Source organism: Mustela nigripes, chromosome 10 (assembly GCF_022355385.1).
Source record: "Mustela nigripes isolate SB6536 chromosome 10, MUSNIG.SB6536, whole genome shotgun sequence".
NCBI classification, from domain to species: domain Eukaryota; kingdom Metazoa; phylum Chordata; class Mammalia; order Carnivora; family Mustelidae; genus Mustela; species Mustela nigripes.
In genome coordinates, this window is record NC_081566.1 from 57,597,062 (window position 1) to 57,624,391 (window position 27,330).

Here is a 27,330-nt window from a genome sequence, read left to right on the forward strand (position 1 = left end):
CCCCCCCCGCCCCGCCCCGCCCCGCCCCAGCGCGGCCAACGTGGCCGGGACGGAAGCGGGCGTGGTGGCCGCCACGTGGCAGCCGCACCCCCCGCGTCCAGCCCTGCCCGCAGGGCCTGCCCCTGCAGAGGGAGGAAGGGCGCCTCCGGAAAGTAAACAGCCCCGGGCTGCTGGAAAGCGGGCGTGTGCGGCCGCTCTCGCTGCTGCGCGGTTTCCCGGAGTTAATTTCCGAGCGCCGCGGGACTGCGGCCACCGGAGTTTTTTCCGAACAGGCGATTTTCCCCACCCCGGATTCCTTTTCCCGTATTTCGGGACTAGGGGCTGATCACGGGCGATCGGCCGCGTAGCCGCGAGCGTCCGCGGCCACGGAGGGTCCGCAGCGGGGCTGATGTGGACGGGGCTGATGTGGACGGGGCTGTCGGCGCGAGCGCAGCGCGCATCCGAGCCGGGCGACGCAGCACCAGGAGAACGTCCGCTCTCCCCCACGAGGAGTTTTTGGTTACGTGCTGAAATGATATTGTGGATATACTGGACTAAAAATATGTAATTACATTAATCTTACCTATTTTTTTTAATGTGGCTACTAGAAACCTTTACAGGACTCCCATGGCTCCCCTTTGCAGGGTCCGATTTCCGTTGGATGGTGCTGCTTCAGAGAGCCCACGTCCTGTGTGACCTTGAGTTCAAGTTAATTCTTAACCTGTGCTCCACCGGGTAAACCTGGGCTCAGTCTTCTTCATGTGTGGGTTTCCCAGAGCCAGCACTGTGTTTAGCAAGCAGTAAGGATAGCAGTGGTTGAAGTGGAATTAAATATCTTCCCAACATAATAAACTCTACAGGGGCAAGGACATGTCTTTTTTCTCTTCTTTCTTTTCATTTCATTTTTCTTTTCTTTCTTCTTTTCTTTTCTTTTCTTTTCTTTTTTTTTTGAGATTTTATTTATTTATTTGACAGAGATCACAAGTAGGCAGAGAGGCAGGCGGAGAGAGAGGGGGAAGCAGGCTTCCCGCTGAGCAGAGAGCCCCTAAAGCTGGGCTTGATCCCAGGACCCTGGGATCACGACCTGAGCGGAAGGCAGAGGCTCCAACCCGCTGAGCCACCCAGGCGCCCCAAGAGAATGTATTTCTGAAGTTGAGTTCGCTTTGGGAACCATGCAACTAGACGTTCTATCTTGGCTTGCAAGATTCTAGCTCTGGAACAGCACCCTCCTACTTTGGTTGGTCACTGGCTCTTCTGCAGTCAGGACAGCTGCTGCCAGGGATGCTGTGGAGGTGAAATGCTCAAAGTGCTCCGAGGAGATGGGCCCCGCTGGTGCAAAAAACAAGACCCACGGGACGCCTGGGTGGCTCAGTTGGTTAAGCAGCTGCCTTCGGCTCAGGTCATGATCCCAGCGTCCTGGGATCGAGTCCCACATCGGGCTCCTTGCTCCGCAGGGAGCCTGCTTCTCCCTCTGACTCTGCCTTCCACTCTGTCTGCCTGTGCTCGCTATCACTCTCTCTCTCTTACAAAAAAAAAAAAAAAATCTTTTAAAAAAAAAAAAAAAAAAAAACAAGACCCACAGTGATCCCACAAGGGTCAGCACTTCAATGCCTGGATGCATTTTTGTAAGATCATTTCAGATCTTCAAGTACCATAATACCGAGCCTGCTTGCTTTGAGCTACTCAATCCTCAAGTAACATAGCAGGAAAAGGGTGCCTTTGAAGCACCCAGTCCTCTTCCTCCAGCAGGACCATTACTTACTCCCCCCGCCCCCCACCGCCCAGTCCTCTCCCCAGCAGGCCTCTAAAAAGAGCAAGCACAAGCATGTATGCCTTTTTCTGAATTTTTCAAAACCTTAGTCTCCAAGGAAGCCAAAACCATCTAGGCTATGACCTAAATGATTGTTCTCTCAGCACTGGCCTCTTTGTGACAGCTCACGGGCCTTGCCAGCCAATTTCTAGAAAAGAAAGCCACGTTGCCAGAGGGGGATATGCTGTTCCTTCTCTACCTCCTGCCAAGCTTCCTGGCATTTCAGGGAGACCTGTTCAGTTTCCTCCCCTAGACCTGCCACCCTCCTGTTCAAAACCTGTGTCCTGAAGGCAGCCTAGAACCTGAAGGACATGGTCCTTTGATGCATGAATTCTGAGCACCTTACCCCCCAGGGCTCAAAACACTTCCAGGCCAGACCTAGTTCTGCCACATGTCGTCAAAGAAAGATTTTACAGAAAAAAAAAAAAAAAAAAAAATGGGACAAGTGAGTTCAAATACTTGTTCAAGAGGTCAGTCCAATCTCCCCAAACTGACCAGGATGTCCAGCCATCTTTTGACAAAAGGATCCAGGGTAGAATTCCTTCCGCCTTCATGTTGGTGTCTCATCTGAGAAGATGCTAAAAGTGTAAAATATCAGGGCTGGTTGCCTATCCTAGAGAGTGTTCATAAGAGTTACAAAGATAGGCAAAAGTAAAGAAAAGCAAAAGCCATAAGCTAGGCCAAAGGAAAGAGCTGAAAAAATTATCTAAAAATGATCTTCAGAAAATGATGACCAGTGTTTGGCAGCTCTCTTAAGAGCAGAACAGGAGGAAAAAGAATCAGAAAGAGGCCTGATGTATTTAGGTTAGGTTAGCCTACCATTAAACACTGTTAAAGGAAAAAGTGGAATCTGCTTCTTTGGAAATCTAAAAAAAGCTGTGCAGAGTATGTCCAACCATATAGAAAGCAGTGATTACATGACCTCTGAAAATCCTCAACAAACCGGGCATTTCATGTTTTTATTCTTAAACCAAACTGCCGACACCATCTGGATGATTTGCAGGATTTGGAGAACTTCCTAAAGACTGGGATGGTTTCCTCTCTTGGCTCTTCTGTTCCTCAAATACCTGTTTAAAAGCCACCGACCCTCACGGAGGGCCCCGCAGGGGGGCAGGTGCTCAAGACATTGAGAGGGGCTTTGGTTCAAGTCCAGCTGAACGACTCCCTGTTCCCTCCTACTGTGGTCTAGGGCGAGTAGCTTAACCTCACAAGACTCACTTTCCTCCTCTTCAACAGTCATTACATGGCAACACATAACCAGCAAAGTTTTGAGGTTTCAGATAATGTATATAATCGTGGCACATAAGAAGTACTCAAAATGTAGTTATGTTCATGATGCTATTGGCCAAGTCAAATTAGGGGAAGCTGGAGTTTCGGACCAGGACCTGGCCCTAGCCAGTCTGTGAGCTGCAGCCTGGGACAAAGGAGAAGACCATTTTAAAGGGGCTTTCCTTGAAACATGTCTCTATAGGCCTCCTCCTGGAGCTGGGAAGAGGCAAGAGAGTGAAACAGGGCTCTTAGGCAAACTGTAGAAGCACACCAGATTTCTTAATGCCAGGCGAACATCCAAAAGATCAAAGGATACAGGACCGATGGAGCAAATATTGATTTATTACCTTAAAGTTGTAGGCATTTATGAAATGAGAGAAGGTGCAGTGGGAGTCCAAGGCTAACCACTGCCCGAGGTTAGCCCAGCACCCTGGCGCTGTGGGATCCGATGCCTCCGCAGAAGCAGAGGAGGAGCACCCCTCCATTTAGATAGCAAGATTCCTGCAGAGAGGACAACTGCTCCAGCCCTAAGTCAAGTTCCCTCTACCTGCCCCACCTCCAGCTCTGCCTCCCATTCAGCTAATGCCCACGTTCAGCAACCCAACGAGCAGCTTCCACGTGGCGATGTGGTTCTCCCCTGGCACGTGCCCTGGTCAGCCACCCTGACAGAAGAGGCCGAGGGAGACTTCTGCCAGCTCGCCTTGGCTGTGCTGACCTCTGGACCCGGCCCCTGGGGGGTTTTGGGCTTGGCTTCCTCTTGCCCTGGGGGCCTGGGGACAACACTCTGGCTCTCTTCTTGGTACCAGGCCTTTGAGACGCCTTCCTGCTGCTTGTGGGAGAAGCTGGCTCCTTGGAGGGGCCTTTCTGAGACGATGCCCGCTCTGGGCTGGAGGCTAAAGTTGCATTGGAGAATTTTCTAGCAGCTTTCTCCGACTGCTCCTTTAGTAAGTCCAAGACTGTCTCTGGGAAACAAACATTTATTTAGTGAGAAACAGAAATCCTGGCAAGTAACCCTAAGGGAAACACCACGCAGGATACCCACAACTATAGGAGGGTTCTTTCATATAAATTCTTTTCAGGAGCCCCTGGCTGGCTTAGTGTCATATAAATTCTTTTCAGGAGCCCCTGGCTGGCTTAGTGGTAGAGTATGTGACTCTTGATATCGGGGTTATAAGTTCAAGCCCCATGACTGGCCTTGACCTAAATATACTGCTTTTAATAAGTTCACTCCAGTGATCCATGGCTCTGGAATAGTTACTCTCCCTCCTCTATCAGCCCTTCCTGAATGCCCACCCTGCCTCTGCCCTCTCTAGGAGTCCCTCCGTCCCCTTGGCATCCTTCTCTACCAGAACCTCAGTGTTAGATTTATTTCTCCATTTGCCTGTACTACATTTAACTCTGGGCTCCTCCAGGTCAGGTTCACTGCGGTAGCCCCAGGGATTAGCACAGTGACTGCTGCAAACTCAGGGCTGAATGAATAGTGCCCGACAAACTGATGGACGGACGGAGACCCACAGCAGAAGCACATGTATACACTCGGCAATGCGGAGACGTAGAGACCGAGCCACGGTCACAGTCCCCATCCAGAGCAGAAGCCCTCGGCGGGAAACAGACCTCCCACCCTGGGAGGACTGCAAGCGTGTTTGCAGAGGGCACCGTGCCAGCACCTCAAGGCCAGGGCCTGAACCCGGGACAGAGACAGACTCACGGGCGAGCGGCCTGAACGGGACACGCTTGCTCTTGGTTTGCACCGGCACTGGCTTGTACTTGCACTTGCCAGGAGGTGCTCGCCTGAAAACAGACAGAGAAAAGTGAGGACACGAGATTCTGAGGACGGGACCAGGAAGCCCAGGTCATACATTTGCAAGATTTGGATTCAGCACTCCTTTATCCAGGGCGGTGGGAGAAATGGAGTAGGAAACAGGAGGAGAAAGAACAGGGACATGGCAGGCTCTTGGGACAGAGTGTAGTGAGGGGTCAGGAGCACAGACATGGTGACTAAATTAGGTTCAAACTCTGGGGAGCACGGGCAAGTAAACCTTGCTGAGCATCACTTTCCACATAGATAAAATAGAAAAAGTAACACTACCCATCCTTGCAGGAATAAATAAGAGCTGTGTGGGGCGCATGGCTGGCTCAGGCAAGGGACCAAGTCTTGATTTCAGCTCAGGTCACGATCTCAGGGTCCTGGGATCGAGCCCCGCATCAGGCTCCCTGCTCATCCAGGAGTCAGCTCCAGGATTCTCTTGCTCCCCTCTCCCTCTGCCCCTCCCCCAAACACATGCAGGCATGCATGCTCTCTCCCCTCAAATAGATGAATAAATCTTAAATAAAAATAAGAGCTGTGTACTTGGCATATCGTAAGAGACTGATCAGTCATTTGTAAAATTATTTTTTAAAAATTTTAAAAAATGACACTCAGCACAGGGCCCAACACGTAACGAGTGCCCCCACAGATGATGATCACCGTGAGGATGATGATGTCGGTGATGGGGGAGTCCCTTTAAAGAGAATCCCATCAAGAACTCACGGCACAGCCCCCGGGGACTGCCAGCCTCTCTGCCTATTAGAATAAGAACTCCGTAACTGCTGTCTTCTGGTGCATCTTCTGAAATACAACAGCCCCTGGAGACAAGGAGCACTCGCGATTCAGAGCAGACATGGAACCTTCCGGCCAGTCCCCACTGCCTCCTCCTCTGCCTCCCTTGCTCCAGCTCCGTCTCTCCCAGCTGTCACCCTCATCCCAGGTGGTGGGGGAAAAAAAAGTAATTTTCTTTATTTAACAGACACTCATCTAGTGCTTCGGCGTCCCATGAATGCTTCATACATCTAACGCACCGAAACCTCATGATAACCCTAGAATCCCCATTTTACAGGGGGAAACTGAGTCATACAAAGATTTTAAAAACAGGTGCAAGGTCACACAGCTAGTTGGTAGCAAAGTCAAGTTTTAAGCCCAGGTTCCAGGGTCTGTAACTCTCAAGGAGGGCAGGGGGAAAAATCACACGGAAATGAATCATTCGCTCCTCAAAATGTGTCGTAGGTGCATTCAGAGCCAGCCAGGCCGTGTGCGTACACAGAACAGTGTCTGGATCCAGATCCAGACTCTGGAGAAGCTTTGCAGGTCCGTCCGGCTCCACATGATGACCGCCGAAGAGAAGGAGAGATGCTGAAATGACTCTGCTCCTCGATGTCCCTGTCTTGGACCCCCTCTTGCGAGCTGCCCCTCGGGTGATTAAGTTCACTTGGCCAAGCTCAGCTAGCTTGTCCCCCGGGGGTTCTGTGAGCCTGAAAGGAGACCCCACCGGCTCGGCACCCAGCACAGTGCCTGGCACACGGCAACTACTTGATGAAAGAAAGAAAAGTGAAAAAAAAAATGTGAAAGAAAGGTGAGCCCGTAGGCATGTCTTCCACGTGGACAGGCTGTTGCTGTTTTATGGCTGCTCTTAGGAGAGAACAGAGCTCGATGATCCCCCGGCCAAACCAGGAAACTGCCAAAGGGCAGACAAAGTGATTCACACAGGAAACCTCTGAGGGGAAAGAGCACACTGTCTGCCGCCTAAGGCGCCTGAACTGGGTGCTGGGTTGGCTGTCCCCGAAGCTTGGGAGACATGCAGATGGGAGGGGGGGGGCGGTGTAAGCCAGCCCAGTCCCTAAGTCGCCCCCTAGCAATCCCGCAGGTGCCATTCGGAGAGCGCCTCAGGCCCAGCCTCAGGGACAGAGCTTCTTCCAGGAACCCCCGAGAACACAGAAACAGAGAGCCTACTGCCCCAGGGAGCAGCACCAGGCCAGGCCCCTGAGCCTTGACCCACACGCAGCAGCGCCCAATGGCTGAATGTTGTCTGAACATTGACCCCTCCCGCCACAGGACCAGTGTAACCACCCAGGGAACTCTGTCTTCAAGCTGATTTTGGGGGGAGACTTGCTTGCTTTGGGGCAGAATCCGGAGATAAATCCACACACTGCCCCAGGCCCTCGGGCTGGATCCGCTGCATCTCCCTCCCAGGAGAGTGAGGACCACACACTCGACACCCTCACTGATGGGAAGCTGTCCTGTGGCTGTTGTCTGGGCAGTTGGTTAGCCTCTGAGAGAGGCTGGCAGAAGAGCAGAAGTCGAAGGTGTGGAACCCACCAACTGAGTTAATATTGCCACAGAATTCCAGCAAGGGTCGGGATGAGACACTAAGAAACCAGTTTAAGGTATTTGCCTAGACCCTCCTACACTGTTGGTGGGAATGCAGGCTGGTGCAGCCACTCTGGAAAACAGCATGGATGGTCCTCAAGAAGTCGAAAATAGAGCTACCCTGTGACCCAGCAATCGTACTATTGGGTATTTACCCCAAAGATACAAATGTGGTGATCCGAAGGGGCACGTGCACCCGAATGTTTATAGCAGCAATGTCCACAATAGCCAAACTATGGAAAGAGCCCAGACGTCCATCAATAGATAAATGGATATAGAAGATGTGGTATATATACACAATGGAATATTACCCAGCCATCAAAAAAAATGAAATCTTGCCATCTGTAACAACGTGGATGGAACTAGAGGGTATTATACTGAGGGAAATAAGTCAATCATAGAAAGACAATAATCATATGATCTCACTCACATGTGGAATCTAAGAAACAAAACAGGAGCACCCCGGGAAGGGATGGAAAAATAAAACAAGAAATCAGACAAGAAGACAAACTTTAAGAGACTCTTAACGCTAGGAAACAAACTGAGGGTTACTGGAGGGGCGGTGGGAGGGGGATGGGGTAACTGAGTGGTAGGCATTAAGGAGGGCACGTGATGTGATGAGTGCTGGTATTATGTAAAACTGATGAATCACTGAACTCTACCTCTGAAATTGACAATATACTATATGTTAACTAATTGAATTTAAATGTAAAATGTTCAAAACATTTAAAATATATTAAAAAATAAATAAATTCTCCCAGATTGGGCCAGTAGGCTCCCTTCAAAATTTGCACCTACAGAAGAAAATAATCACAATAATATTAAAAATAAATACATAGGGGCGCTTGGGTGGCTCAGTGGGCTGCTGCCTTCGGCTCAGGTCATGATCTCAGGGTCCTGGGATCGAGCCCCACATTGGGCTCTCTGCTCTGCAGGGAGCCTGCTTCCCTCTCTCTCCCTCTCTCTCTCTCTGCCTGCCTCTCTGCCTACTTGTGATCTCTGTCTGTCAAATAAATAAATAAAATCTTTAAAAATAAAATAAATAAAATAAAATAAAAATAAATACATAAATAAGATATTTGCCCAGGACCTTGAGATCTCAACCAAATCCAGGGGAGAGGGTAACAGCACTTATTCAGGTAGTCAGAACTTTACACCCATTGTCAGATGATCCCAGACAGAAGTTTTCAGAAGCACATTAAAAAACAAAAATAAACAGGATCCACGGGTCTAAACCAGTCATCCAAGAATGGCTCAAGATCCTCATTTCCCACCACAAGAGACCATTTCCCAAATTTTTCATAATTCCTAGACACATTGCCCTGTACATTTATTTGCCCAATCTGCTTTTTATCTAAAGTGAAGATTTGCTTCATTGATCATTTCTGGTAATTCCTGGGGAGTCCGGACTATTTTTACGGTCAACCATGAAGATAAGGGCTGATACGGATGCACCTAAGAAGGAAATGAGACCAAAGCTCACCTCGATGGGTCAACAAATTTGTAAATCGATCCGTGCGGAGCGTAGGCGCTGGGGTAGGCGGTGGCCAGGAAGTAGAGCTCCCCTGAGGAAACAGGGACAGGCCATCAGTAGGACGGCGGAGACACAGAGCTGGATGCACAGAAAACCCTCGACATGGGGTTAGAGCCCTGAAATGCTGCAGGAAGGGAGTCCCAGGAAGAGAACCCCAGAACCCCGACTGACAGCTCGGCCCTTCCTGGGACTGTGAGCTCCTTAAGGAGAAAGCCCTTCTCTGACCCCCAAAGACTAGCTCAGAGTGCACCCCAAAAGACGCACATTTCTGTTTCCATTCAATGAACCAAACTGGCTTTCCCTTTGTCATCTCTGCTCCAAGAAACTTCGTCTTAAGGAATCTCCATTTCCTCCCCTACCTCTTGACTACTACTAAGGATTCTCTGAGAAACCCTGAAATAGCCGTTGACAGGTTCAGGACCCTTTATCTGTCACTTTCTGTTGCCCCCTCTTGAGTCCACTGGCACCAGCCCCCACTGCCCCCTCCCGCTCACTTCCCCCTCCAGCAGCGCCTTCCTTCCTCAGTCCTTGGGTCCCTCGTTTCCCCTGCCCCCCCCCCCCCACAATTCTTCAGACAGTCCTCCTGGCCTTCTCCACACCTCCCAGAAATCACCTCTACCCACGGTCGAGCCCCAGCTCCTCCCTCTTCCCCCCGTTTGAACACTCTCTGCTCACGGTCACTACCTCATTCCACCTCTTCTCCTGGTTACTTGCGAGGGACAGGAAAGGATGGGTTGACGAGCCCCACTTCCAAGCTGGAGCCTTCTGACTTTGAATCCTGACAACACCAGCTGCTAGATGTGTTGTCTCAGGCAACCTCTCAACTTGTATAACCCTCACATTATTAATTCATCTGTCAAATGGGGCTAATAATCCTCACGTGATTATTAGGGATTACATCAGAAAGTGATGGGGCACCTGGGTGGCTCAGTCAGTTAAGCACCCGACTCTTGGTCTTGGCTGCTTAGGTCGTGATCTCAGGGTCCTGAGATGGAGCCTCACACAGACCTCCGCACTCAGCCGGGGGTCTACTTGAGGATTCTCTCTCTCCCTCTCCCTCTGCTTCTCAACCCCCCAAATAAATAAATAAATCGTTTTAAAAATTTTTTAAAATTATGATCAGCATTACTCTTACCTTCTTACCTCTTCACGCCCTAATACTTATGCCACTGCACTGAACTGAGCTCACTTGTTGTATGCTCTCCCTCAACCTCATGGAAGTAAATGTCTACTAAACTGTTCATTGGAAAAGCCTAGAACTTCAGACAGCTTGGAGTGATTCCTACAACCTTCTTCCTTGAATTAGTGGAGGACAGTGACCCATGTTTGTCCCATGCCAAATGTGAGGCCTCCGGTCTTCATGGAGCCCCCACGCACAGTCTCCTAATAAACTCTGGATTTTGGGTCCTCACCAACTATATCGTCACCTTGCCCTGTAAGGAGTCTGAGACATTAGGATGCACCCCACCCTAGAGCCGGTTTGCCTCGTCTGATTGGAAAGCCCAGGCACTGTCCATTTGATAAAAAGAGGGGTCTACCGGGGTACCTGGGTGGCTCAGTGGGTTGAAGCCTCTGCCTTCCGCTCAGGTCATGATCCCAGGGTCCTGGGATGGGGCCCCGAATCGGGCTCTCTGCTCAGCAGGGAGCTTGCTTCCTCCTCTCTCTCTGCCTGCCTCTCTGCCTGCCTCTCTGCCTACTTGTGATCTCTGCCTGTCAAATAAATAAATAAAATCTTAAAAAAAAAGAAAAAAGAAAAAGAGGGGTCTACCAAGCATCTGCATGTCCATGGGGTGACATCATGGAGGAGCCCCTCTAGACCATGCAAAGAATTCCTGCTCTAATTGAAAACCCCACACTGTGGCGTAGTCCCTCCACAACACCAGTTTATGTGAATTACATGGCCTAAACATGCCATAGACTTCCCATTGTATTTTTAGGGGAAAACAATGCTAGAAGTGAATTTCATCTGTCATGTCCAACTGACAATTTTAAAAATATTATTTGAGGACCCAAAACAACTACCCCAAAAATCTGTAACATGCCATGCCAAACAAAACGCACGCGACGGAAACTTAGTGCAAGCATTAGTACTTGGACCAGCCCTCTTGAGAATGTGACTGACCTTCAGAAATCCAACCCATCAGGACCCACCCAGCAAGGGGCGGCCCCACCTCCTACCCTGCCCTCCGCAGTCACTTCTTTATGCCGGCTGTCATCTAGAAAAACCTGGAAGTACACCGCAGTACTGGAGGTTCAACCAAAAAGGACATGTCTACAGCGTGGTGAGTGATAACAAAATAATGATATACTCAGATCTAAAAATATGTCCTTAAGTGGGGAAGACTAGGACATGAGCAGAAAATCTGAATTACTCCACACAAACACACCAGATCAAGCAACGTGGGAAGAAAATAACTTGCCTCAGGACACCTGGGTGGCTCAGTTGGTTAAGCATCTGCCTTCAACTCAGGTCATGATCCCAGGGTCCTAGGATCGAGCCCTACCTTGGGGGAAATCCCTGCTCAGTGGGGAGCCTGCTTCTCCCTCTCCCTCTGCCCCTCTCCTGCTTATGCGCTCGCTCTCTCTCTCTCAAATAAATATATAAAATCTTTAAAAGAAAAAAGAAAAGAACTCGTCTTGAAAACAGCCTTCCTCACTTTAGGGCCATTTTGGGCAGTCTGGCTTGGGAACAACACCCTGGCAGGTCCACTTGATAAAATTCAGCCAAGCACACTCAGTCTTGTTGGCCAGACGAACTGACTGGAATTTAAAAGCTGCCTGTTTTCTCCGGTGAGAAGCCGACAGGCACAGTAAACCGAACCACCCAAGCCAAGGTTTCCGAGGCCTTCTGAGAAGGAGCAAGCGGCAGAAGACAGCAGCCCAGGATCCCCGGGGAAGACCTACCTCCGGAGCTCCAGGGAGCTCCAGCCACCTGAGGGCCCCAGCCTGGAGGGGCTCTGGCAGGACAGACACCCCCCTCCCACCCCGGGCCTCGGGCTTTCCCGTCAGCCTCCTTCCATGGAGCACCGTCCTGCCAGCCTGTGGTTTCTCTCCTTTTTCATATGTTTGGACTTCCAGTTTGGAACTCACTCGGACTTTCTCTATTGAGAATGCTTGAATTCTCTCGAATATCCTCCGTTCCTCTAAAACATTCATCTCAAACGATAAGCTAGGAAGAGGTCCAAGAGCTGACTGGATTTCCGTATGTCTGGCTCAAGTGAAGGTCTGGCACAGTCACCCCATGACTCAGAACGGAAAGAAGCCCCTAAGGAAACTAAGGAAACTTCCAAGGCTTTGGTTGACCCTCACAGAGAAGCCCAGGTCTGGAAGGGGCCCTGAGAGACCCTGTCGCTCTCCCCAAGCATGGCTAGATGCAGTGCCAAATACCAAAGAGATCACAGGCCCTGTCCTCCTCACAAAAAAAAAAAAAAAAGAAAAAAGTATCTTTCAAAATGTAACCAACTTAAGTAAAGCTGAAATTAAAAATCCATTTTCTGATTACAGAATTTGAGGCAATTTAGCAGAGCAGAGTCTCTGTCTGTCTCGCGTGCGTACACGCGCGCGCACACACACACACACACACACACACGCTTTGCTTTGCTTTGCTGACGCCCTTAATAAACACCTCCTCTGTCTAGCAAATAGCCTCCCACTGAGCTGTCTACCCTTTTAACAGAGATCTCTCGGGGAAGAAATTCTCCCTGGCTCCCGGCCTCACAGACTCCGGCAGGATAAGGAAAGGCCTGGTGAGGGGCTGATCACCAGAGGCGCTCCCTCCCAGGCAGCACCAGGAGGGTAAACACCAGCGTCCACCACATCTGCCCCACTACTGGCCCTACCCACGTTCCTGTGATGGCAGATCAGAATCCAGTCAGGGAGGAGGACATGAATCTCCTTCACGGTCAAAAGACCAAAAGACCAAACTATAGACCTTGATTTGCTCCACACAGTGAGGTGTGGGCCTCGGTCAAGAAGGGGTAGGTTGGTATATTCCGTCTGTTGCCTCAATGGCCAATAAGCATAATCATTACATCATGAGGATGCTGTAATTATTAAATAACATAAAAAATGTAAAGTGCTTAGAACAGTATCCAGGACATTCTAAAAGCTGACTACAGGGCCCCTGGGAGACTCAGTCAGTTAGGCATCCAACTCTTGATTTTGGCTCCATGATCTCAGGGTTGTGAGATCGGTCCCGAATTAGGACTCTGTGCTGAGTGTGGAACCTGCTTAAGATTCTCTCTCTCTCATCTTTCCCTCTGCCCCTCCGCACTATACATTTTCCCTCTCTCTTAAAAAAAAAAATTAGGGGCGCCTGGGTGGCTCAGTGGGTTAAAGCCTCTGCCTTCAGCTCAGGTCATGATCCCAGAGTCCTGGGATCGAGCCCCACATCGGGCTCTCTGCTCAGCAGGGAGTCTGCTTCCTCCTCTCTCTCTGCTTACTTGTAATCTCTGTCTGTCAAATAAATAAATAAAATCTTAAAAAAAAAAAATTAAATGGTAGTAAAAAATAGGTGTAGTTGTTATTCAAATAACAATAGTAAGAATAATTATTATGCAAATGTTAGTTCACAATGCCTGAGATGATTTAAGTTCCAAAAAGCAGAAACAGCATAACCCTGGACATTTGTTACCTGCTTCGTCTTCAGCAAAAGAGATGATAAATTTGCTGTAGGTGCTGATCAGCCCTGGGAAGGCACAGGACGCAGTGTTGCCGAGGCAAATGTCCCGTTTCTTCCATTTCTTGGTTTTCCTGTCTTCCTGCAAAGCCATAAGCCGACTAGATGAAAAATAAAACCTTTATTATAGGAATCCATATTTTCACCCTTCAGGATATTCTTCCTCCTTCCCTAGGAGAGCAACACCTAGCCTCTCCCAGGAATCAAATAGCTGCTTCAGAGATACCTGGGTCACCCGCTGTGCCCAGCTGGAGCAGCTCATCTTCTATCATAAGAGAAGTCTGGGGCCCCGAGAAGGTTGCACCGCTACAAAACACTAATGCAATTTCTATGAGTTTGTGACCTTTGGCTATGTCTTCAACGGCTACGCCTCAGTTCCCTCATCTGTAAAGTGAATCTACCGCGGACCAAAGTTGCAAAGGTTAAGTAAGATAATATATGTGAATAACTCCCCGGGGTGCCTGGGACACAGTAAGGACCCCAAAACTGGCAGCTGCTTTTGTTATTCTGTCTATGTAGTCATTGTCTGACCTAAAAGCAGGTTTTTTGTTGTTGTTGTTTTTTAAGATTTTATTTATTTATTTGACAGGCAGAGATCACAAGTAGGCAGAGAGGCAGGCAGAGAGAGAGGAGGAAGCAGGCTCCCTGCTGAGCAGAGAGCCCGATGTGGGGCTCGATCCCAGGACTCTGGGATCATGACCTGAGCTGAAGGCAGAGGCTTTAACCCACTGAGCCACCCAGGCGCCCCTAAAGCAGGTTTTTAGAATAAAAAGAAAAGGAAGGTGGGTCAACTAGGGTGTCACATGAAACTCTTTTTTTCACTTGAAACATTTTATAGATTCAGAGATGCTCAATCCCAGTGATTCTGGTGCATCGGCTTTGACTGAGAATCACTGACTATCAACCAAGTGATACGTAAGGAGATGGTGGGAACTATGGGAAAAATAAAGAACCATTAAATCCCAAAGACCTGACAAGTGATGATAAAGGAAATGACCCATTACTGGCTGTTCCCCGTCTCTGGAACTGTATTGCAGTATGAAAATACTACTGTCCTTTCTGACGAAGATGGGGTCATTTTACCCTCACACCTTAAACCGTCAAAAACCTAGATAATATAGAGTGACAATTTTTAAAGATTTTATTTATTTATTTGAAAGAGAGAGATCACAAGTAGGCATAGAGGCAGGCAAAGAGAGAGAGAGGAGGAAGCAGGCTCCCTGCTGAGCAGAGAGCCCGATGCGGGACTCGATCCCAGGACCCTGAGATCATGACCTGAGCCGAAGGCAGCGGCTTAACCCACTGAGCCACCCAGGTGCCCCAAGAGTGACAATTTTTAAAAGACACTGGATATCAGCCAATGAAGGACTACATTTCCTAACACATGGGAAACAAACAAGGTAAATCCTAAAAGCTTCCCAGCTTACTACCTTAAGTAAGTTTCCAGCCAAGGAAGGAAAACACAGGCAGAACCAGGAGACTCCTTAAACTGAAAAGATAGGGCTGAGAGTCCAGGAAGACCTATGGAGGAAGAGTCTGCAGGACAGACTTTGGAGAGAAGAGGGGGGTGCAGAGAATAGGCCCCAGAGAGCTGCAAAGTGTCTCCCTTGAGTATCCATCACTGCACCTAACAGCACATACATGTGAGGGAACACCTAAATCAGGGGAAAGAATTAGAAAGGAAAATACTTGGCACTTACTCAGGGTCAGGCATAGTGTTTTAAGGATGATTCACAGAGCATTGGGAAGAGTTTCTAGCAAAGTCCTGCTTCAGTATTATCTAAACAAGAAGAAAAACAGAGGATGGGGAAACAAAAACTATTTGAAAAAAATTACAGCCAAGATTTTTCCAGATTTGATGTAAGCTATAAACTCACAAATCCAATTAGTGCAACCAAATCCAAGCACAAAAAATACGACAAAAACTACACCAACACATATCATAATGAAATTCCACAAAACCAATGATAAAATCTCAAAAGTGGCCAGAGAAAACCTGACATGATAGATACGGAGGAACAAATATAAGGATGACAGCAGATTTCTCATTGCAACTAAGGCCAAGCAGAAGATAATGGACAATATTTTAAAAGAATTAAAGAAAGAAAGAGTATGTCAACATAGACTTTTATACTTAGTGAAAATATTTTTCAAAAAGGAAGGGGGAAAAAAAGACAGCAAAAAGCAGAAAGAATTCATCACCAATGAATCCATTTTTCAAAAAATAGTAAAGGAAGTCCTTCAAGCATTAAAAAAAAATGGCATCCCCAGAAGGAAATATGCACAGAGTAATGAGTATTAAAAATGGAAACTATAGGGGCGCCTGGGTGGCTCAGTGGGTTGAGCCGCTGCCTTCGGCTCAGGTCATGATCTCAGGGTCCTGGGAGCGAGCCCCGCATCGGGCTCTCTGCTCAGCGGGGAGCCTGTTTCCCCATCTCTCTCTCTGCCTGCCTCTCTGCCTCCCTGTGATCTGTCTGTCAAATAAATAAATAAATAATCTTTTAAAAAAAAATGGAAACTTTATTTGTTTCTTACAACCACTGTAACATATCACCACAACCTGGTGGCTTAAAACAACCCACAGTTATTCTCTCACAGTTTTGGAGGCCAACATCCTGAAATGGTTTCCACTGGGTCAAAATCAAGGAGTTGGCAGGGCTGTGCTCCCTTCAGAGGCTCTAGAAGAGAATCAATTTCCTTGCCTCTTCCAGCTTCCAATGGTTGTCCTCATGTCTTGACTCATGGGCTCACCACACCGCTTCTGTTGTTACCCTGACTTCTATCTTTTCTGTCTTCAAATTTCCCTCTACCTCCTTCTTCCAACCATATTTGTGAGTATATTTAGGACCCACCTAGATAATCCAGTGTAATCTCCCAAATCAAACACAGTCTCTTTGTGACCACAATCAAACGAAATTATAAATCAACAGCACAAAGACCTCAGGAAAACTGAGATATTTGGAAACTAACACACTTTAAACCAACTTGTGAGAAGGTTTGTCAAAGCAAAATTAGAAAATATTTTTAACTGAATGAAAATGAAAACACAATATATCAAACTTTATGGGATCCCATTAAAGCAGGACTTGAGGAGAAATTCAGAACACTAAACTTATGTATTAGAAAAATACTTATAAACTTATGTATTAGAAAAAAAATGACAGTCTCGAGGCACCTGTGTGGCTCAGCTGCTTGGGCATCCAACTCTTGCTTTCAGCTCAGGTCATGATCTTATAAGTTGTGGGATCAAAGCCCTGTGTATGGCTTCTCGCTCAGCAGGGAGTCTGCTTAAAAGATTCTCTTCCTCTGCCCCTTGCTCTCTCTCTGTCTCTCTAAAATAAATAAATCTTTATAAAAAAAAAAAAAAGTAAGGAAAAGATGACAGTCTCAACTCAGTGACCATAGTTTCCATCCTGAAGTGGCATCATGTTATTTGAATATGGACTTGGATTAGCTGTAAATGTATATTGCAAACTCTAGGCAACCACTGAAAAAGAAAAAAAAAAGTATAACTGACATGCTAAAAAGGGGAAGAAAATGGAATTACATAGATTGCTCAGTTAAATCCACAAAAGGCAGAAAAAGAGTGGAAGACAAAAATAGAATAAAGGATAAAGGCAACAAACAGAAAGCAGTAAAAAATATGGTAGATATTAATACCGCTATGTCCATAACTATGTGGAATGTTAATGGTCTAAATGCACCAGTTAGCAGACAGGAGAAATAATGGGGGCACCTACGTGGCTCAGTTGGTTAAGGCTTGACTCTTGATTTTGTCTCAGATTATGATCTCACAGTCCTGAGATCGAGCCCCAAGCACAGCATGGAGGCTGCCTGCCCCCTCTCCCTATTCTCCCTCCCCTGCTCTCTCTCTCAATATCTCTCAAATAAATGAAAAAATAGTACATTTTTTAACCTTTTTTAAAAAGATTTTATTTATTTACTGGACAGAGACAGAGAGAGATCACAAGTAGGCAGAGAGACAGGCACAGAGAAAGGAGGAAGCAGACTCCCTGCTGAGCAGAGAGCCAGATGCTGGCCTTGATCCCTCGACCCTGGGATCATGACCTGAGCCAAAAGCAGAGGCTTAACCCACTGAGCCACCCAGGCACCCAGAATAAATAAAATCTTTAACAAAAAAAGAAGACCAAAGAAATCACCAGACGAGACACAACTATACATTTTCTATAAGAAAACTTTAGGCCTTGATGACTTCACCTAGAAGAAACATATAAAGAAGAAATAAAACCTATTTTAACAAAATCTTCTGGACAACTGAAGAGGAGGAGACACTCTCCAGCTCATTCTAATAAACCCTGCATTATCCTGACGCCAAAATCTGGCAAAGATATTCCAAGAAAGAAATCCCTTTTGTGAACACAGATGCAAAATTTTCCAACAACCTGTTAGCAAATCCAATCCAACAATATATTAAAAGGAAAATACATCATGACCAAATGGTATTTATTCCAGAAATGCAAGCCTGCTTCAATGATTTAAAAAAAAAAAAAGCAATCAATATAATTCACTATATTAAAAACTAAAAATGAGAAAACCACATGATTCTCTCACAAGATGCAAAGATGCATTTGCATCTTGCATTTTGCATTTGTATTTGCAAAACATCCAGACTTACTACAAATTCTCAGAGAACTAGGAATGGAAGGAAAACTTCTTCACCTAATAGATGGCACGTGGAAGTACCTACAACTGACATCATACTCACTGGTAAAAACGGAAACCTTCTAACCAACATTGTACTGAAGTTTAAGAAGCATTAAGTCAAGAGACTAACAATAAAAGCCTTGCAATTCAGGAAAAGAAAAAGTAAAAGTATCTATATTCATAGACAAAATTATCTTCTTCATAGAAAATCCAACAGAATCTACACACACACACAGGCCAATTGAGCTAATAAGAGTTTGACAAGGGGCACCTAGGTGGCTCAGTCGTTAAGTGTCTGCCTTCGGCTCAACTCATGATCCCAAGGTCCTGGGATCAAGCCCCACATTGGGCTCCCTGCTCAGCAGGAAGTCTGCTTCTCCCTTTCCCCCTCCCCCTGCTTGTGTTCCCTCTCTCATTGTCTCTCTCTGTCAAATAAATAAATAAAATCTTAAAAAAAAAAGTTTGACAAGATTGCTGGACACAAGCTACACACACACACACACACACACACACTTAAATATATATGAATATATAATAAATATATAATAAATGTGTAGTAAAAAACTGGAAATAGCCAAAACAGGAGACTACATGAATAATTGGTGTTATATTCATGCACTTGAATATTACAAAGCAATAAAAGAGAGAAGCTGATACATGTGACAACAGAGATGAATCTCACTGATGTTACTGAAAGAAACCATGCGTGTACAAAAAAAGAATGCATACACACGATTTCATTTATATTAAATTCCAGAAGCAAAATTAACGTGATAGGAGTGGTTACCTCTGGCCGACGTGTGTGTGTGTGTGTGTGTGTGTGTGAGAGAGAGAGAGAGAGAGAAAGGGGTGGTACTGACAGGCAACAGGCAAGAAGGAACCTTCCGAAGTGATGGAAATGTTCTGCATCTTAACATAGTTACAAGTGTATATATTGTAAAACTTTATCCAGCTGTGCTCTTAGAGAAGTTGTCTCACCACATGTAGTTTGTATCTCAATAAAAATGCTGAAATAAAAGAAATGAAAGAAGATACCAATCCTTTCTTACCCACTCATGAAGTCCCCAAAGATGTAGAGGCCATTGAGATTTGGGGATTCACACCCACGGTAGACGTATCCTCCAGTGACCGACTTCCCCACTGCATGACCATAAGCATAGATTGGCAGAATGTCACCTGTCCATGAACAAAGAGAGTGTCACAGCTAAAGGCTAAGACCTTCAGGTGCCTGGGTAGCTTAGTTGGTTAAGCAACCAACTCTTGATTTCAGCTCAGGCTATGATCTCGGGGTCCTGAGATCAAGCCCCTGTCGGACTCCACTGAACACGGAGCCTATCTGGGAGTCCTTCTCCCTCTCCTGCTCTCTCCCCCTAACCCTGCTCATGCACACACACACACACACTTTCTCTCTCTCTTAAAAAAAAAAAAAAATTTTAGAGCTTCAGTGAAGAAGATGAGGATTTTAAATGTAGTTGCCTGATTGAGTGGAAAATGCTTTCTCTCTTGGTCTTTGGAAGGGCAGGCAGCCAAGAGAATCATGCTTATTTTTCTCAACACACCAACCACAATATTTGTGAGCTTCCTCTTTGACTGGTCTCTGGAAGCTGAGAGGAAGCCAAAGACTCCCCCACCTGTGAGGCAGTGACCTGAGAACCCACACACCTATGTGTATCCCCTGGGCTGACATGGCAGATACTCAGGTTAAGGATCTGAAAACCTTATAAGGGTCTCTAAGACTCCTTTGCAACTTATCGGGGTCAAAAAAGATTTGGCACCACTGATTAAAAAAAAAACGCCTGAAAAGCACATCTTGATGGACTGTACCACCAGTTTGCATATGGAAGACCATCTCAGTGGGCTGGGCAAAATGGGAATAAGTGAAAAACAGAGCCACCAACTTTCCTCTGCTGGTTTTTCTCAAATTAGCCTAAAAACCCTGTGGGTAACTAATCTAAAACAGAGATTCCTCAGTCAATCCCAGTCCTCGAACCCAGCTGAGACCCGAATGCATCAGGTCATCAAGCACTAACCCAACGTGCTCCCGGTGCCTGTGAACGGAGAGCCTACCTGGAAGCTCAACCCCACAGGCCATAAACAAAGACCCCCGAGTGACCTGCAGGGCAGAACTCCCAGGTCATACTCCCCACCTCCACCTCCAACCCCCTCAGTCCACTCCAGAAATCACCCAGCGAACTTCTGACTTACCCAAAGAGGCATTGTGACAAAGCTTCCTGTCGTAACACTCGAACCCTTCCTTGGCCCTCCAGCCGTAGTTCCCGCCTTTCACAATGATGTCAACTTCTTCAAACCTATTTTGTCCCACGTCCCCACAAAACATCCGGCCTCGGCCCCGGCGTGTGACGGGGTCCCCTCGGTCCACAGCACAGCGCCACATGTTTCTGACCCCGTAGGCATACACGGCAGGGTGGGCCCCTGGCTCGGCCACAAAAGGATTGTCCGGGGGCACTCGGTAAGGTCTGCCGTCTGAGCCTGCCCTGTTCACATCGATCCGTAACACCTTCCCCAGCAGGGAGCTTCTGAAAGAAAGAGGGCCGGGGAACAGGCACAGGATAAACACGCAGAAATGGATGGCCGGATCATTGGCGAGTTTTATTTGTTCTGTTTTCAAAGCCTCCTCTCACTGTTTTCCAGAGCAGCTGCACTATTTTGCATTTCCACCAACAGTATATGACGTTTTCTGCATCTTCAGCAACATGTGCTGTCTTTTTGTGTTTGGGGTTTTTTTTTGGGGGGGGGAGATAAAGAGCCATCCTAATGGATGGGAGTGACATCTCACTGTAGTTTTGATGTACACTTCCCTGATGAGGACTGACACTTTCCATACATCTGTTGGACATTAGTTAACCAGATGAGTAGGTTCTGGAGCTCTGCTGTACGTCTGTCCCTATAATTAACAATACTATATTTACATCTACAATTTTTGTTGATGCTTAAATTTTTTTAAGAGGGTAGAATTCATGTTAAGTGTTCAAAATTTAAAACTAAATAAAATAATAAAATAAAAAATAAAATAAAATAGCACCAGACCAGAGACTGCCCAGGAGGACCTACTGATAGTCAACGCCAAACAACTACTAAGAATCACATGGGAACACAGGGTTTTTTAAAGATATACACACGTGTATACAAGATCTCTACATAAAGTCATGTCTGTACGAGACAGATAGATAGATTGACTTATGCAAAATGTTAAGACGGGTTGCTCAGTCATTAAGCATCTGCCCTGGGCTCAGGTCATGACCCCAGGATCCTAGGATGGAGCCCCACATAGGGCTCCCTGCTCAGCGGGAGGCCTGCTTCTCCCTTTCTCACTCCCCCTGCTTGTGTTCCTGCTCTCACTGTCTCTCCCTCTCTCTCTGTCAAATAAAATCTTAAAAAACAACAACAACAACAAATGTTAAGACTTGCCACATTTTGGCTCAAGGAGAACCAGAAGGCATAAGTCTGATGGGATCCTGGCCCATATGACCCAGAGCAAGCAAGTTGAAGCTCCAATTTTTAAAATGTTTTCGATGAGATGGTTTCTCTCAGGTTGGGTTTAACGCTATGAATTTTTTCTTCCATATGAAACACTCATGAATGTGCCCATTATCCTTGCAGGGAGGCCATGCTTATCTTTTCTGGAGCGTTCTGGTTCTAGTATATGTGCTGCCAAGTGGGCACTAACACTGTGAATTTTTAAAAGGAGTTGGTTTATTCTTCCTCACAGAGCACTGTGGTCACAGAAAGGACAGCGCTTTCAAGAGGCTCTGCCTCTGGGCCTCAGTTTCCTCATTTGTAAAACAGGCTAGAGAAAGACAACCTCGCAGTTGTGGTTGTAAGGGCTAAATGAGTTACCTTGCCTGTAGCAGGTGACTCAATTCCCAACAGTAGGCATCTGACAAATGTTAGCTCTTGATGATTTTTTTTTTAAGATTTCTTCATTTATTTGAGGGGGGCAGGGACGGAGGGAGAGAGACAAGCAGACTCCCCACCTGAGCCGAAATCAAGAGCCAGCCACTTAACCAACTGAGCCACCCGGGCACCCCCATTAGCTCTTGACTACTTTAACTTCAATATTTTATTATCAGGGATAACAGCATTCAAGTGCTTGTTGTTACAAAGGACATCAGGATCATGGGCTTTTATTTAGGTCAGCCCAGACTCACCTGGACTCTCGCACCAGCTTGTCTGAGTTTGAATTTTGGTTCTGCCACTCACTTGCTGTGTGACCTTAGGCAAGCTACTTTACTCCTCTGTGCCTCTATCTTTCCATCAGTGAAATGACTATCATAATACCTACACTTCATAAGAGTCCTCCCTTCCATTGTATTTCTGAAGTGACTCCCATACTAGGCACTATTTGAGGTGGTGGGGACACATCAATTAACAAACGGATAAAAATCCCTGCCCTCTTGGGATGTTAGAATTATGTTCGTGGGGCACCTGGGGGCCCAGTCAGTTAAGCATCCAACTCTCGGTTTTGGCTCAGATAGTGAGATCGAGCTCCACGCCAGGCTCTATGGTCAGCATGGAGTCGGCCGGAGTTTCTCTCTCCCTCTGTCCTTCCCACTCTGTCTCCCTTGCTCTCAAATAAATAAACAGAATTACATTCTTCAATACACACAAGGTATTCAAAACAGTACCTGACACACAGTAAGCATTCAACATATATCGCGTATTAACTATCTGCTCACATGTGCCCAGGGCCTAGCACAGAGCCCAGAGCGTGGCACGCAATAACATCCCTGAGTTGAACTGAAATGCGTTAAGATCTTGGTGAGGTAAATACTGTCACGCGAGTACATACTGAGCACTCTGAATTCGTGTCCCCATAGCACTCTGAGAGTTACACTGAGCATCTACAGTATTACTTTCCAGAATACACTGGGCCTGAAATTCACAGGACAGGAAACCAAGTGTTTCTCCCACGTGCCTCAACAGAGCGGGCTATGTCTTGCCCTACATGATTTGGGTTTGACGCTCCGGAGATTCCATCTCAGCAAAAACATCCCAAGGGCTCACCCTCAAGGGACAGGAGCCCAGATCCACCCAGCTTACTTGTTCTGAGCATTTCCAAACTTGCCAAAGGGATCCCCAGCCTGTCCTCCGTCCCCAGTGAAAATGTACATGTAGCCATCCACACCAAAAAGAAGTTGTCCGCCATTATGATTTGAGGCTGGTTCTTCTATCTCCAAGATGACTCTGGAAGGAAAAGAAACTGTGCATTGGGTTTTGATATGAGTCAAAACTGCATCCTTTTCAGACACCCAGAAATGACTGGCCCAAGTCAGCCAAGACCTGCTTCAGAGTTTCCAAGAATCACAAAGCTTGGGGCACTAAGACTCCCCTTGTTCCCCAGTATGACTCCTTCATGGATTGTTTTTCTTTCCTGTCATGATTTCATGAGCTGTAGACACAGCCAGGGTAACAATCACCCTTTTCTGGGCTTTACTCTCTTGCTTTACCAGAACTCTTAATCCCTTCTTTTGGGCAACCCGGCAGGAGTTAATCTGTCAGTTAGGTGTCCATTTCAATCCCCCAACCTCGCTGTTTGGGACAAGAGACAAGGCAGAAAGAACAAGAAGGAAAAAAGACAGACTGGTAGGGTGGCAAGACCACGAGCTTGGAGTGACAGAATTAAGTCCTTCATCAAACCACGCATCTAGGGCTCTATGGCTTTGTGACACAGATAATATCCATGTTCAAGTCAAAGGGCCTGGAATTCAATGACCACACAATAATCAGAGGCCACTATTACATCTAATACACTGATATTATCTATAATCATTTCTCAAACCCTTGTGGCTGCAAGTCTGCCATCTCCCTACTGATGACTCCTTGGTTAGTGTTATAAACTAGTGTCTCTAAAACCGGAAACGGGTCCCTTTATCATCTCAGAGGACGCACTGGCATTATTTTGGAGCGCAGTACAGAGTTGCCCATTCTCGTGGGCATGTCTCACCTTTCTGATCTGGGGTCAGCTTTGTTGGGATCAGCCCGAGAAACCTTCATCTCACTAATTCGGATCTTTTCTACCTTCTTCTTGCCCAGACATGAATAATAAATATAGAACTTGCGGTTGCGGCGGAATCTGGGATGAAAAGCCAACCCCAAGAAGCCTCTCTCATCCCCTATCCAGGGAGTAGTCAACACGATCTTCTTGAGGTCCAAGAAGGGTTGTTCCAGGCGGCTCCCATCAGGCAGGTAGACCCATACCACGCCCACCTGCTCGGCCACAAAGAAGCGATGGGTGCCGTCCCCAGCGTGGACCATGGAGACCGGGTTCTTCAGCCCATTGGCCACCTCGGTCAGGCAGAGCTGCAGGCAGCCCTGCTGGTCCTCGGCCACCACACCCAGGTTGCGGTTGAGATGGTCATTCCTCAGGACATTAGGGAAGCAATAGTCCTCGTCAGGAAGGTTGAGGAGGTGGCAGAAATGGGCACCATCCTTTTCATGTGAGCCCTGCAGGTGACGGTCATTGGTCAGTAGGGAGATGGCAGAGTGACAGCTGGAATGGAATGCGGAGCAGTAGTCAGAGCAGAGGCCAGGAAGGTTCCGGAGGGGCGTCCGAGGGTTCTCAGCATCGTAGAGATGAGCGGCATAGGGCGAGCACTCCTAGGAAGAAAAAGGAAGCTAGACTGGTAGTCAGACTGGCCATGGTGGGGCTGGTCGCAGTGTTTGAGCACACAGGAGGAAAACGGTCTAGGAAAGAATCAGGATTCTGGGGGCACCTGGGTGGCTTAGTGGGTTAAGCCGCTGCCTTCGGCTCAGGTCCTGATCTCAGGGTCCTGGGATCGAGTCCCGCATCAGGCTCTCTGCTCAGCAGGGAGCCTGCTTCCTTCTCTCTCTCTCTCTCTGCCTGCCTCTCAGTGTACTTGCAATTTCTCTCTGTCAAATAAATAAATAAAATCTTTAAAAAAAAAAAAAAAGAATCAGGATTCTGGAGTTTCTAGGAGCAACGACTGGGAAAGCTCTTTTCGGGGACCCCAATTTTCTGGCCAATTAGTGCTCCTGGAAGGCAAAAAGAGGGAGTAATCTCTCATGTTCACCATACCTTCTTTAGCATTTTAACTTCGTTCTTGACACTATAAAGTTTTAGTAAGTGATGACTTTTTTTTTTTTTTAAAGAGTTCTAATTTCGGGCCGCCTGGGTGAAGCACTGGTTAAGTGTCTGCCTTGGGCTCAGGTCAGGATCCCAGTGTCCTGGGATCCAGCCCCCACATCAGCTCCCTGCTGGGAAGGGGTCTGCTTCTCCCTTTCCCTCTGCCCCACACCCATCCCCCTCAGGTTCAGGAACGCTCATATAAATAAATAAAACCTTTTAAAAAGAGAGATTTCCCTACCGTTCCCTTTATTATAAATGCTGCATCTATAAGACTTTATTTCTTTTTTTTTTTAATTTATTCATTTGAGAGAGAGCGTGTGAGAGAGACATAGCACAAGCAGGGGGAAAGTGAGAAGCACTGGGAACCCGGATGCAGGGCTTGATCCCAGGACCTGGAGGACCCAGGCCAAAGGCAGATGCCCAACCATCTGAGATGCCCAGGTGCCGCAGACTTCTTTATCCAAATCTGAAGCAATGTGGCAAAAGTTTCACATTTGTTAAATCTGGGTATTGGATACACAGTGTTAAGTATTTAATTTTTTGTGCTTTTCTATATGTTTGAAATAGTTTATGATTCAAAATAAAATCACCAAACTAGACATGTAATGTATCACTCCCAGAGATTAGGCATCTAGTCATTTCTTCACTGACTTATAAAACTATTTAAGTGCTTCCTGTATACAAAGCACCACGCTGGGAGTTACACAAATTTGAGGCATGGCTATGGGGCCACAGTGCTCTTTACACAGACACACACAGGACCCGCGTGCCAAGTACCTGTTCCTCAGGGCTCCCTACACTACGACATTCTTTTAGGAGGAAAATAGATTATTGTGGGCAGACAACCAACTCCCGAGAGTAATGAAAGTCAGGCAATTGGGTATAAGTAATAAAGGCCATTTTTACAGGGTGCATTTTGGGGTCTCAGACAGAGCCCACTGGCCCAAGAACCCCCTTTCTGATCACTGACCCCTCTCCCAGCAGTCACTAGGGGCACCATCCCCGCCTACCTGGGTCCCCTGCCACCTAACAAGGGAAGAGCTGCATTTCTCAGATGTGCCCAAGTTCCCTGTTCACTCTTCAGTCCTGATGCGAGGTTGCAGAGCAAGCTCCTAGCTATTAGAAAAAAGGGAAGAAAGAATCCTTCTAGAAGATTCAGTGTCTCTCCTTGGATGGCCTGTTTCGGTTCAGGGAACCTGTCCGAGCGGCTGACAGGAAGCAAAATGAACTGGTCTGAGTCTCACCCCACTGGCCTGTCCACTTTGGAGGAGTGGAAAAAAGATGGGGGACAGACATTGGGACGAGCTACCAGGGAACAGAGGGGGCCGTGGAAATATAGCCAGCATGGCACATGCTTAGGCAGAAATTTAGTCCGCAGAATTGCTTCGACTCAATTATCTTAGGACAGCATTTCTCTATTTAAGGAAAGTAAAGCCCAGAAGAGTTTCCCCTGTGGTGTCAGACTCTGTTCTCTGCACGGAGGACAGGGAAGGGGGCAAGATGCACCGAGGCTGTTCTAACGGGATGTACACTTGGCCCGGTCTGAAAACCATGAAGTGAATGTATTGGTGCTGTTGGGACACTGTCTTGGTGAAATATGATCCAAAGGGCAGAAGACTCAGAGCCTGAGCCTCTAGATTTGTGCCTCAGCACGGTCTGACCTTCCACAAGTTCTTTAAAACTCCGGACTCCTTGGGGCCCCTGGGTGGCTCAGTGGGTTAAGCCCCTGCCTTGGGCGCAGGTCATGATCTCAGGGTCTTGGGATCGAGCCCTGCAGTGGGCTGGCTCCCTGCTCAGCGGGGAGCCTGCTTCTCACCCACCCCCCTCCGCCCTGCCTACTTGTGATCTCTGTCAAATAAATAAATAAAATCCTTAAAAAAACAAACAAACTCCGGATTCCTTAACAGTAAAATCAGAATCCTAACAACTTCCTGCAGAATCACTGCTGGGAATACACTCCGTGTTCGCGGGAAGAAAGAGCAGGGGGCTTGAGACCTTAAATAAATAGATTCATGTACATTATTCCGATTCCTCAGATCCCTCCAACAGGAGAGTCGCTGAATTTGACTTTCGGAAACTTCTCCCAGTAGGGAAAGCGGGGGGG

At 47.1% G+C, this 27,330-nt stretch overlaps 1 protein-coding gene across 1 annotated transcript in view; it reads right to left on the reverse strand.

The window, feature by feature from the left end:
• Nucleotides 1–3,391: 3,391 nt before the first annotated feature.
• Nucleotides 3,392–27,330, reverse strand: part of HHIPL2 (HHIP like 2) — a 25,447-nt gene continuing 1,508 nt past the window's right edge. The window contains exons 2-9 of the mRNA XM_059414116.1: nt 24,084–24,736; nt 23,180–23,323; nt 20,324–20,655; nt 19,168–19,294; nt 13,409–13,554; nt 8,725–8,806; nt 4,767–4,849; nt 3,392–4,020 (exon numbers count right to left, since the gene is read on the reverse strand). Coding sequence (XP_059270099.1) covers nt 3,638–4,020; nt 4,767–4,849; nt 8,725–8,806; nt 13,409–13,554; nt 19,168–19,294; nt 20,324–20,655; nt 23,180–23,323; nt 24,084–24,736 — 1,950 coding nt within the window. The 3' untranslated portion in view covers nt 3,392–3,637. The remainder of the gene's footprint in view (nt 4,021–4,766; nt 4,850–8,724; nt 8,807–13,408; nt 13,555–19,167; nt 19,295–20,323; nt 20,656–23,179; nt 23,324–24,083; nt 24,737–27,330) is intronic.